Below are 13,396 nucleotides of genomic sequence, written 5' to 3'. Positions count from 1 at the left end.
TGAATAATGTATTGATAGAAAATATGTAGTTAAAAAATAAAGAAAATTTTTGAATTTGCGTGTAATATTATTTTATTGAAAAATATATGGTTGAAATAATGTCAAATCACTGTAATGTATGATTGAAATAATATCAAATCACTGTTTAAGAACGTATTTTTTTTTTAAAAATGAGGCTCAAACATGACATTATTTAAGTTTTTCAACATAGGTAATTGAATACTACCAACTTATAGGAAAACATACCAATATTCGTTTAACCAACTTTATACTGCATTGATATCCGCCCAGCAATGATTATACGGATAACTATAATTAAGGTTCTTTTGCCACGTCAGCAGTGGAAAGTTTTTATCCTACCCAATGGGATAGGAGATCGGAGTTGTTAGTTCCAATAATAGTAAATATGTTCTACTTGGCTCCTATTTGGTTTTTTTTTTTTTTTTTAAATTAGATTTTTAGTTGATTTTGATAAAAGTTGATAAATTGTGTAGTTGAAAAATTGATAAAAATTGTGAATCAGATGAAATATGTTATTAAAATTAATTTTTAATTTAGTTTTTTTGTCAACCTTTCAGTTAAACCAAAGGGGGCTCGGAGTTTTTACATATTTTTCCATTCAAAATTCAGTTAAATGAAATTTCAAAGGAGAAATTGTAAAGAAAGAACAGAAAACGAATCAAATGATTTAATATAAGCACTAGTTTGATTCGTCTCTATCACCAATCCACGTAAAAGTCTCGGCTATGAACGGGCGGCCTGAAATTTTTGGAGCCTTATGCCAATTTCAAGTATGAAACCCTTATAAATATTAAAAATATTCAAAGTTATAAAAATAAAAACTAAAACTTTCAAATTTCTAAATTAAATGTACTCTTTTATAATTTTTGGTAGAAAAATAAAAAATTGTATTTTTACAATCTATATTTTGTATCACTTTTTTCAATGAACACCGTTGTCGTCAATTCTACCTTTCTTGTGACATTATTGATTTGAGTATAGGACTTTATCAACTAACAATAGAAATATCCTAAAAAAAAGTGGTAGAACGAAGCTAGCATCTGTAGTTGTTATTGACGGTGTACTTGATGCAAATGGTTGAGCCTTCTAGTATAAGAATGACAGGGAGAGAAGTTTCTTCTTTGCTGCAATTGAGCCCAAGAAATATAAAGACGTATAGAAGCAACGACGGATCCAAGTCATGTGGGGTCAAATGAACCCACAAATTTTTTGATTTTTTTGCCATAAAATAATTGTTTTGATCCTTTTATGACTTATTTTGATGCACTCATTTTGGGATGCCAAATGAAGTTGAAACATTGCATTCTTAATATAATTTCGAAGTGTTCATGACCTAATTGTTCGCTCGTTAATGGCGTGTGAAACAACCAGACATAGAAAAAGTTATGACACATTAAAATAGTTCATTCCAAACTAATATTTTGAGAATTTAGATAACACGCTAACTTTCAAAATCCACTGATAATGGTATACTATCCAAATCCACAAATCACCTGCGTCATCTAGAAGCTCATTTTGAGAACTATATTGCAGTCATATTGAATGTTTCAAACTAATATTGAAAACAGCTAAATATGTGTCAAACATACATCTTAAAAGAGGCGTCTAACTCGTCTTTTATTTAAAAATTTCAATTTTTATTCATTAACGTTTATTATTTTTACACGATAAACTTTACAATATAATTTACATCATTTTATTAAAAAAATTGCATGGAATATGACATCAAATTTTTTAGGATCATTACAGATTAAATGTAATTGGAATTACTTTCGAATTAAATTTAAATTTCATTTACTTTCTAGATTAAATGTGAATTTTATTTCAATTCATTTACTTCCTACATTCAGTTTGATTTACTCGTCGTTAACTCAACAACTGTCAACGAAACGAAAAACAAAATTATAAAAGTAGCAAAACCCGTTTAACAATATTGATAATGAAATAATTAGAAAACATTTTCAAAGTATCGAATGCATATGTTATATATATATATATAACATTATATTGTTTTTTAAAAAATTACACTTTAATTTTTTGCCTCAAAATACAAGAGGTCTAAGTCTAAAAGGAATAAAACAAGGGAAATGCTATGTGTACATGAGGTGTACACAATGTATTACACTCCTCTCATATGGAGGGGATCCACAACTATTTAATTGTGTGTGGATCCCCTTCAGGAAGGGTGAAATGTTATGTGTACGGGCTTAAAGCTCTTCGTCTTCTTGTGGATTTTCAATGCTCAACATAATGAGAAGACAAGAACAATCTTCTTCATGGAAACTTGTATTATCAAGAAGAAAAGTGCTATAATTTTTTTCTCGATGCTTGTTAAACAATCAAATATACTTTACATACTTCAACAAAATAAAGAGTGACTAATCTAATGTTTAACATTTTAATTAAAAATTAGTATGTTTTCTAGTTGAACAGTTCAAATGGGACTTCAGGCTATTGCCCACTCCACCTATTGTCGAGACCGGCACTAACAATACCGTCAGTAGTATATTTCATGGTAAAACAAATTTCTCTAAATTTTATGGTATGAACGGTATCTTTTAATTGTGTCCAAACAAATCCAAATGACCCCACAAATTCACGAAATTGGACTTCTATTTAGCATAAATAAATTTGGAGAGTGATATTCCAACTCATACATTTTGATTTTGAACAAGATTTTGAGAAGAATTACTCTTTTAAAGCACGTTATTGGAATTTATGTTTTAAGAGAGTTATTTATATCTTTAGTCTCTATGAAAAAAACCTAATTGAATTCAATTTTAATCTCCCAGATGCAGAAGCCAGATCAATTGTTGGCTATAACATATGACATGCGTGGGATGTAATCCTTAATGGTTCACGGTTGGCAAAAGTCGTTGTCTCGCAGTCTATAGGGATGAGGATTCATTATCAAGAGGTAGTGGATTTCGACTTTTTTTTTTTTTTCGAAGCAGCACATGAATCGAGTTCTTGATGCTTATAGCCTTGTGGTATAGTTCAGTTCGTACTCGCATCAAGCCATGGCTCGAATAATATCCTTTCCTTCATCTGCAAGATATCGATTTTGTGGGAACTCCAATATGTCGTCGTGAAACTATAGTTTTCTATTAAAACCATTAATAATTTCACCATATGGTTTGTTTATTTGTCATTAAAACCATTAATAATTTCACCATGTGGTTTGTTTACTTGATAATTGCAATCTTATACTTAAATAAATAATCATTAATCAGACCAAGAATATAGCAACAAAACATATGTTTTCAAGGGGACCGACCGTCTTCTATAATTTGGTTTGGAGAATCGCGTGATTAGGAATTAAGATCTTTGTTATCACAGATCATTTCAATAGAAAATCTGATGCAGCCCCACCACCCACACAGATAACAACCATTCAACTTCCAATGTGGCTTCCTTTGACAAAGTTTTGTTCAATCGAGTAGCTATACTTTAATTTGATTTATAACGGGCAACTGTACTTTGATTTTATTTAAAAAAGGTAACTACAATTACGCTTGATTACAATTTGGGTAACTTTGTTTTATTCCACTAACGATGGCATCACGATCAATAAATGAAGATCATCACACATAACTATTAGTTGCTGACATGAAATAAGTGCAATGCAACTTTAGTGGCGACCATTATTATTGATGATCCCACCATCAATTTTTGTTAGTCCAAAAGATAAAATTGGATGGATTTACTCAATAAAAATTAAATTAAAGTATAATTATCTGATTGAATAAAATTAAAGTACACTTATGTTTGATTTACTCAATAGAACTTGGCACTGAATTTCAATTTCATTAGTTATTTTGCAATGATTACTACAAGTTTAGTTTTCTTATTTTCCATATTGCAAAACTATGTTGTTTCAAGTTTTTTAGATTAAAGACATTTGTCGGTGGAAAATACGTTCTTCATATATTGACCACAAAAAGGAGAATTGGGATACATTTGAGTGGTGTCATTAACTTGTAAACAACAATAAAATCAAAAGGTTGCTTCCTACGAAAATAAAGACGATTCATTTATCATTGAAAAAAGTCCACCTATTACGTACTCGTGTGCATTTGAAAAATCCTTACTTTAACACCTATTTATGAATCTTCTCGCTTTTGATCATCGAAAATCTTGCACATTTTGTGTGCTTGATCATCGTAAATCTAACATATTATGTGAATGGGGTTGAGTTCTGCTAATTTATGATAGGTTGAGAATGTTTGGACCACAATGAGAAGTATGGGTTAACTTCAATTTTTTGGAAAGGTAGGAGACCTACACCACAACTTACCCCGAAGAGAATTTAGCCATTAAAATAGATTATTATTTTATTTTTAATTAGAAATGTTAATTTATTCAATTAAGCCATCTATGATAATGTAAATGATATTTTATTAAATATTATTATTGTCCCCCAAAGTACCATATGTCCGCCTATAATTATTCGTCTTCGATTGTTCACAAAAATTTGGTAGACCTTCACCTTCATTTGTTTGATCGTTTGTTCGTTGACAGCTGCAAGAGGAATATAAAAAATCCACCCAAATGGTGCTTGTGCATGCCTACATAAAAGAGATACATACACATAAATATTTTAATTATCAAGTTAATTATTATTTAAAAATATAGACATGGCTTCTTCTACCCTTTGCAACTTCATCAACTATTTGATGAAATGACACAAGTAGTAAGTAGGTGACATTTGCATATATTTTGATTCCCTTTTGTGGAAGATGGAGGAACAATGTCTAGCACCCCATATTACTTAGTATAATCATGTAATCACTTGGGTTATAGGAGACAAATTAACTTTGTCTATGTCTCATTTATTTCTTGTGGTGAATATATATTATTTTAATTTCATTTTTCACATGTATTAATGAAAGAACATGAGTCATTTATGGGATCAACAACATCTATTTATTTTTTCTGTATTATTAAGAATGGAAGAAATGTACGTCAATCAATGATCGAGCCAAGAGACAAAATTACTGAGACCTAATATAAATTATGAAGACAATATTTATGTTCAAATTCTATTATGTAATAAAGTGCGAGATGGCCACGCCACTTTTTCAAGTGTTTGAAGCAGCCTATCCTCATTGTTGATGCATTTTTTACAGTGTCGGAGGGTTTGTTTAGACCATGCTAAGTGAAAAATCCCGCGTCGATTAAGTATAAAAATATTAAAGAAAATATAAGGGCTCGAACTACTGATATTAATAAAGTTGATATTTTCAGATAAAATTTTAAATCTTAATTATAATTGATATTTTAAATAATTCTTATTAGAGGGTATCCTCTCTCTCTCTCTCTCTTATTTTTATATTTTTCCTTGAGAGAATTAATTTAATCTTTGAGTTGAATACTTTTATTGGGATTGAAGCAAACTATAAAATAAAAGACAAATACACTGAATTTAAAATATGAACAAACGATCATGTATTAATTTAAAATATGAACAAACAAATACACTGAATTCACATATTTTTACTTTACAATGCTTTTGAAAAGTAAAAAATTACTTTTAAGATGAAGAATGTAATTTTGGACTTATTTAAATAATTTTTTAGAAATACTTATTTAATTAGAAGAGTTTTTAAAGAAAGTTAGCTTAATGATACGTTTGACGGGACTTTTACCTTTCGTAGACGAGTTAGCCAACAAAAATCTTTTAAAAAATTATCCAAATATGTATAAAAAAATAAAAATAAAAATTAATGTGGTCAACGCAACTATTTTTTATTATTGACATGAAAAATTGTACCATGTATATGCCAACCTTTGCCCGCATTATAAATATTTGGGGCCTACTTAATTTATTTGGCTCAACACATGTTTATCTTCAGTCAATGTTTTATTTTTCAATTCTGCAATTCTTTTTTCATTAATGAACATTGTATGTACTGTGGGCAATTACTATTTTATTCTTTACCAAATATAAGTAAACATTTTAAGAAGTTCACGAAAATAAGTAATTTTTTTCTTAACTTTTAGGTTTTTGCATTTGGTGAAACAAAAGCATGAAATATATGTTTGTATGTTTTTTTGTCATTAACATGGTAATGTGGCAGAGTAGATTGACGTCCCTAGTCGCTATTATACACCTTTAACTTGTTTTTAAAATTATAATAGCTCTTATTATAATATAATTCAAATTTTAATTGATAAAAAAATTCAAAATATGAATATCTGTAATTTATATTTTTTGCTACGATGACTTGAGGAGTTTTTAAATAAAAAAAATAACATCTTATGCTAATCCTTAAAAAAATAAGATTATGAGGCATCATCTTATCTACCATGTTAGAGTTGAAAAAAAATAAATAAAAATTGATATATCCAAGACTCAATAGAGCCTACTCATCATAATGTATTGTTGTGTTAAATACTAATCTATAGGAAGATACTATAGTGACGGAAATCAGGCTGACATACAATCAGACTGGCACCAACAACAAGGGGACCCACTTTTGAAAAAAAAAAATTTAATTTAGGAGGGGTCCGCAGGCATGTGAGAGGCAGTCACCGTCTTTGTCACCCATTTCTGTCACTACAGCTTAATTCTAATCAATGTATCCGATTTTTAATAATGCATATGGAAAGTAGAGATTCAATGTTTGGAACTTGCTATCTCATAGACTGACTCAAAATATATTTTTGATATATCGACATATCATCTCTTTTTAATAAACAAAATAGACGATGTACTGAAATCTCAAAAATAAAATTTAGGAGAGAAAGGAGACTTGGGTCATCTCATATTACTAATAATAAAGCCACTAATGGTATACTTTGATATTATTTTATACTATTTTATTACCAAATTCGAATCAGATATATGATACAATACACAAGATTCCTTAATCTTCACGTAATCTAATTTTGATTTAATTTTAGGAAGGGGCCAATACTAAGTATGTATAGGTGTGAATTAATTAATGTAAAGGGACCTTAGGCGATGTCAACTTTTCGTGCACGATGATTTGATATCCTAATAAATGCTTAACCCAATTGCAATTTTATTTATTTGTTTAATTATAGTTTTATCCCGTCACACAGCATGCTAAGGTCAGTTTGACAGTTACATTTTTGGCAATTAATGCTCGAATGACGTGTTTATAGTAGAACGTTTTAAATAGAAAAAACACAATAAAGGGCTTTTTCCCCCTCAACAATGACATACAACCATAAAAAATTTATTCATTGAAAAATAATTGGGCCAGTTTGATAGTGATTATGAAAATTAATTTTTTGATCGTTAGAGAGAAAAATAAATCCCACATATAAGTAAAAAAGTCAAAAATGACGGCTGAAATAGTATAATAACGGTTAAAATTTTAATTTTTTTAAGGAAAAATTGCTACCAAACGGGGGCTTGTTGTACATCATCCATTATATAATCTTTTACATATTGATGATGTATCAAAAAGAAAGTAGAGAAATTTTTTTAATTTTGTTGATGAAATTTTGATCCAATCAAACATCTTCAGACAGACTCTAGACGGGAATAGACATCCCAGAAGTTGGTGCTTACTTGAAAAGCACGGGATTCACCCCCTAGCTCTGGGGAGGTCACGAGGGAAATAAATTGATCGGATTATTCGTTCACATCATTTGTTGGTAAATATATCTGTAAGTTGTGATGTACTTGTAGCACAATCGTATTTCATTTTGAAAGATTGATTTTTAGACAATTTTTGTGGTGTCAACATTTCCTTACAAAGAAAAATAAATAGTAAAATGTTTGTAAATTAGGACTAAATACATCAAGGTCATGTACTTTTAACCAACTTGCATCGAGGTCTTTTAACTTATAACTCAACTCTATTAATATTCGTATGATTCAGAAAATCACAATCATGCCGCTTAACATTACTTTAAATTAAAAACAAGAGGGAGGGACAGAAGCAATTAATCATAATCACACGTGTGTTGTCCAGGCTGTTCATTTGACCTTTTAATCTGTCATTATATTACATTTCATAATGATATTATTCTAATTAAGAGTCTGTTCATTTGACCTTTTAATCTGTCATTAAGTTACATTTCATAATGATATTATTCCAATTAAGTTACAGATAAACAGTCAGAATCACTTTGAAAAAAAAATCATTTTTTGATGGAATTATAGAAAAATAAAGAAAACAAGGAGTAGCAAATTTTCATTTTCACGCGTCTCTTTACTGATGTATGTACCTAACCACTGAAAACTCCTCCATGCCTTGTTATTAATATGTCTTCATTCCAAAAATTTGTTGTTCCACATTGCACATTTCCCAGAATTCCATGTGCTATGTTGGGTTATTTTGTGTATTCCCTGCACTTCCATTCAACTTCAAATAAAGATTTCTTTTGGCATTTCTTTCAGTAGAGGTGTAATTCTTGAGGAAACATTTAAGAACAATCTGAAAAGATATTTGACTTTTGGCAATGGGATTGTAAGAGATCTGGGCTTTAGAGTTCGCGTTTCCTGAGGCAATTTTGATATCTGAATTCCATCAAATACAGGTAAAGTTTTAACACTTTGAATCTATAACATTTTTCTGGGTTGTATGCAATTTCTAGTATTTAAATTGAAAAAAGGTAAGTTTTGTTCATTTGGTTCACTGTATTTGTTTTTGGTTGCTTTAAGTGATGATAATCTTGAAAGAAAAAATCAAACTCAGCTGAATTGTATTGAAAGCATATAGGGGTCGCTGTTTTTCATGAATGTTTAACTTTCTATCTGGCAGGCATTTGGTGCAAAATGAGTTCTGGTCTTAATTTTGCTTTGTCAAAGAAAACTCACATCTTTCATCTTAAGGTGTGGATTTTAATAGCAATCTTTTTGGGCATCTTTTCTGTATTGGTTCTCTTGCTGTTGCTGTTTTGTGTATCGTGTAAGAAGTCGAAAAGGGGTAGTGATACACTTCCCATAAGCCAGATTCCAAACGTATCTAAGGAAATTAAAGAGATACGGATCGATCAACATTCAGCCAAGCACTATGTTGGCAATGTCAGGGATTTCTTCACTGTCCAGGACAAGAATGAAAAAGATTCAGATAAGCTTTTGGAACGCTTTGGCGATGAGAAGGCTAAGAATGGTGATAATAGGATTCAATCCTGTTCGTTTAATTACCTGGAGAAAGATGATGCTGTGCTTGTATCTGGGGAGAAGAAGAGCTCTTTAGCAGTACACCGCCCTTCTTCAGATCTTATAACTGTGTCTTCCCCTCTAGCTGGTCTACCTGAGCTCTCTCACCTTGGTTGGGGTCATTGGTTTACACTGAGGGATCTAGAAAATGCAACTGGCAAGTTTTCAAGGGATAATATTATTGGGGAGGGTGGATATGGAGTTGTCTATTGGGGCCAACTGGTCAATGGTACTTCTGTGGCCGTCAAAAGGCTCCTAAATAACTTGTAAGTTTTACAATGGATTTCATCAAATTTGTGAAAAAGAAAACGAGTTCTTGTTTATACAAGTATATGTTGTGACTTCGTGGCACTTTCTGTGTAGAGGACAAGCGGAGAAGGAATTCAGGGTGGAAGTTGAGGCTATTGGTCAGGTTCGGCATAAAAACTTAGTTCGGCTTCTGGGTTACTGTATTGAAGGAACCCATAGGTATAATTCCTTTGTAATTCCTCTCTATTAGTGGAGTTGTCTGATGTAAATGTGAAAACCTTGCATTCTAGATAATGACCTTGAAAAGTTATTTTAGCTCCTGTAAATGATTTTAATTTTCCTTTTATTTCTCTAAATAAAAATTTAGGGTATTGGTATATGAATACGTCAATAATGGCAATCTAGAGCAGTGGCTTCATGGATCTATGTCCCAGCATGGATACCTCACTTGGGAGGCTCGTATGAAGATTCTCCTTGGCACAGCAAAGGCGTGAGTCCATATCTCTCTGTATTTATGAATTTAGATTACCTGCAGGCATCCATTTCTTGAAATAAATTTGATTAAACTCTTGCAGTCTTGCATATCTGCATGAGGCGATTGAGCCCAAAGTGGTGCATCGAGATATTAAGTCAAGCAATATACTGATTGACGAGGACTTCAATGCTAAAATATCAGATTTTGGCCTTGCTAAGTTGCTGGGTGCTGGAAAGAGTCATATCACTACCAGAGTAATGGGAACCTTTGGGTTAGTATTGGTATAAGAGATGCCTCTGATTCAGTATTGGACTAGTTTACTTTCTCTTTTTGTAGAGTACATGTTTAAAAATTCGAAAATCTGATCTGTTTTGCTATATGGCCTTTACCTCGCTTACCACAGATATGTAGCTCCGGAATATGCAAACAGTGGCCTCCTAAATGAGAAGAGTGACGTTTATAGCTTTGGTGTTGTGCTTTTGGAAACAATAACTGGCAGAGATCCCGTTGATTATAGTTGTCCGGCACCTGAGGTATGTATGTCAAAAAATCGATGTCTTATGTTACTGCAGAGGCATTAATTGTGTTCAGTTTTTCTGAAGGTATATTGATTCTGATAATTATTCTTTGAGAAATGATTATTCATCTATAGTGATTTCGAATTTTAAAATTTTGAATACTATGAAGTACCTACTGACATCTAGGTTCGAACTAAAGAAAGAGTAACTTAAAAAGAAAATTTTAGTTTTTGACTTTTTGGAAGCCTCATTCTCCTTGTTAGCAGGATTTGCATGTTCCAAAATTTCGAAGTATAACATTAACAATGCCATCGGAATTTTCTTGCAGGTGAATTTGGTCGACTGGCTCAAGATGATGGTAGGAGCCAGACGGTCAGAAGAAGTGGTTGATCCCCTTATCGAGGCTAAGCCATCGACATCTGCCCTGAAACGAGCTCTTTTGACTGCCTTAAGGTGTGTTGATCCAGACTCTAACAAAAGGCCAACAATGAGTCAAGTTGTTCGAATGATCGAGTCGGACGAATATCCAGTGCCACGAGAGGTTAGTATTTCACTTGATCAAAATTTATATCAAATTATCAAATGTTTGTGATTTTAGTTAAACTTGATTTGAATTGTAAGCTTTCTGAATTATAAGTAGTCATCTAATGTTATGTCTTCAACCTACAGGGTCGTGGAAGGAGGAAGAATCAAGCAGTCGGAAAGCAAAAGTGACGGTCGAGCATAGCCAAGTGGAAATACATACAAAAATGATTTATAGATTTAGGAAATAGGAAATAGGGAAAGGGTATATATTTACAGGATACAGAATTATGAGACACAATTTGTGCAGTGCTTTTGTGTTGTTTTTTACTTTTCACTTTATTCTGTGTAATTTGAACAGAAGGATATGAATATATTCAGCTTGATTGAACAAGGATTTTAACTTATTAAGGGTTTTGATGACTTTGGATTTTAATCCATGTTTTCACGCTTGTGTGATGAAATTATTTTCTGCTATGACATGGCACTGTCGTACAGCGTATGATGCTACCGAAATGTAGGCCTGGGCATTTTAATTGGAACCGAATCTTTCGAACCGAAACTGAACCTGAATCGGAGGTTCCAGTTTGGTTCCCTAAAAAAAAATTAAGAACTGGAACCGAGAATCGATAACTGACTGGGTTCAATTCGATTCTTGGTTCCTGAACCAAAATTATGGGTACTCGAGTGGAATCGATTTGTATAAAAAAAAATCATTTAAAATTTATAGGCTGAAAAAATATATAAAACCTAAAAATCCTAATTTTGATAGTAATTAGTCTAAAACTTTAAACTTTAACCTTGAAAAGTTATATTGGCTCTTACTTTTTTACATCTCGCCTTATATCTGATTGTTGCATTTCAGAAGTTATTATATGTTAATGTTTATAATTTGAGCTTTTTATAAATCAAAATTTTCAAATAGGTTATAGTGTAAATTGATGAATTAAAGCGTTTATTCTTTGCAATTCAAGTTTTTTACCTTCTTATATTGTTATTAAACTTCAGTTATTTTTCAAATTTTTCATCACGCATGGCAATTGAATTTGATATATTGATTACTTGTGTCGTGTTGTACATTTTTGTTATCTTGAGTTCATGATTCTCTTTTTAAGTATATATATATATATTTTAGTTTTTTATTCAAATAGAGTGAGTTCATTGTGTGGACCATAATTTTTTTATATTATATTAATTATGTATTTAATTAGTATTTTTTTATATCAGTTCATTTTAGAAGCAAAAGAAATTAAGCATTGCTCATAACTAAATTATATGCCTAACATGCTTCTCTTATAGCTCGAATAAGATTTATTAAGAAAACTAATTTTTTCTCAAATTATAATTTCATATTTTATCTTTATTTTATTTTATCCTATTTTTGTGGTTTTTTAGTATCCAATATCTTGATCCTTGAAAAATTTTTAATTGAATTTTCTCCATTACACAAATATTTTTGAGTAGCAGTGCATTAGTTATATGTACCAAAAGGTCTACGTGAAATATTTATTAAATAAATATATATAAAAATGTCATGGGTAGAACCGAAATCGAACTAGAATCGACGGTTCGGGTCTAAGTTTGATTCCAGTATTTACAAAGACCCGAATGATTCCATTTGCGAAATACCCAAAGCATAATGGATGGTTCCAGGTATTGAATACTCGGACTGACCTACTCGATGTCTAGATCTATCGAAATGTACCAAAAATATGATTCGTCTCTCAGATATCTAATAGGCTGTAATTCAAGGACTGAACGCAAACTCACTATAACAATGAAAAATGTTTAAATAAAGACTTCCTCAATGAGATTGAAAGAACGTTACTATAAATACAAGAACTCGAGGAAAAATACAATTCTTCCTAACTCTTCCGCCTCTCTTAATTTCTGGCTGCCTCGCTCTCCTTCCTATATGTTTATTTATATCTTTCCCTTAACTAACTCTAACAACTTCTTAACAAATTTACTAACTCAGCATTTCTTCTAGAGATTTCCTGTGGACTCTTGTTGTCACGTGCTGGCTTCCCCATCATGTACTTGCTTGACCTTCTTATGCCTTGTATAAGTGAATTTAATTGGAGGCTTATCAAATACCCCTCCCAATGCAGTCACCTTGTCTGCAAGAGTTCAAAGAAGGAAACTATTGGTTGATTAATTCAAAGGGTTCAAAACTTGCTTCCATAGGAGATAAACCTTTCCACTAATTCAAGACTTTCATAGCATTTGATGGACCCTCTGTGGCTGTTTGAATGCTAACACCATTTTCGGTTCCACAAGTAACTTCCAGTCTTTATCAATTTGAGGAGGCAGGGAAGAAGTTACTGGAGCCTTTCCGACCACTTATCTAAATTGCGAAACATGGAAAACGGGGTGAACTCGGGCATCAGCTGGTAGTGACAAACGGTAAACCATTTTTCCCACTCTTGCCAATACTTCAAACGGTCCATAGTACCTCGGAGCTAACTT

At 31.6% G+C, this 13,396-nt stretch overlaps 1 protein-coding gene across 1 annotated transcript; it reads left to right on the top strand.

Moving 5' to 3' along the window:
* The first annotated feature begins 8,221 nt into the window (after positions 1-8,221).
* LOC111371550 (probable receptor-like protein kinase At5g18500) lies at positions 8,222-11,338 on the top strand. Its single transcript, XM_022993602.1, has 8 exons — positions 8,222-8,538; positions 8,763-9,429; positions 9,527-9,631; positions 9,780-9,902; positions 9,988-10,158; positions 10,291-10,420; positions 10,734-10,946; positions 11,075-11,338. Exons 2-8 carry the CDS (start codon positions 8,777-8,779, stop codon positions 11,117-11,119), a joined length of 1,440 nt encoding a protein of 479 aa, XP_022849370.1. The 5' UTR covers positions 8,222-8,538; positions 8,763-8,776; the 3' UTR covers positions 11,120-11,338.
* Positions 11,339-13,396: the final 2,058 nt, after the last annotated feature.

Source organism: Olea europaea, chromosome 22 (genome assembly GCF_002742605.1).
Source record: "Olea europaea var. sylvestris chromosome 22, O_europaea_v1, whole genome shotgun sequence".
Taxonomy (NCBI): domain Eukaryota; kingdom Viridiplantae; phylum Streptophyta; class Magnoliopsida; order Lamiales; family Oleaceae; genus Olea; species Olea europaea.
This window is presented reverse-complemented; position numbering and strand designations above follow the sequence as displayed.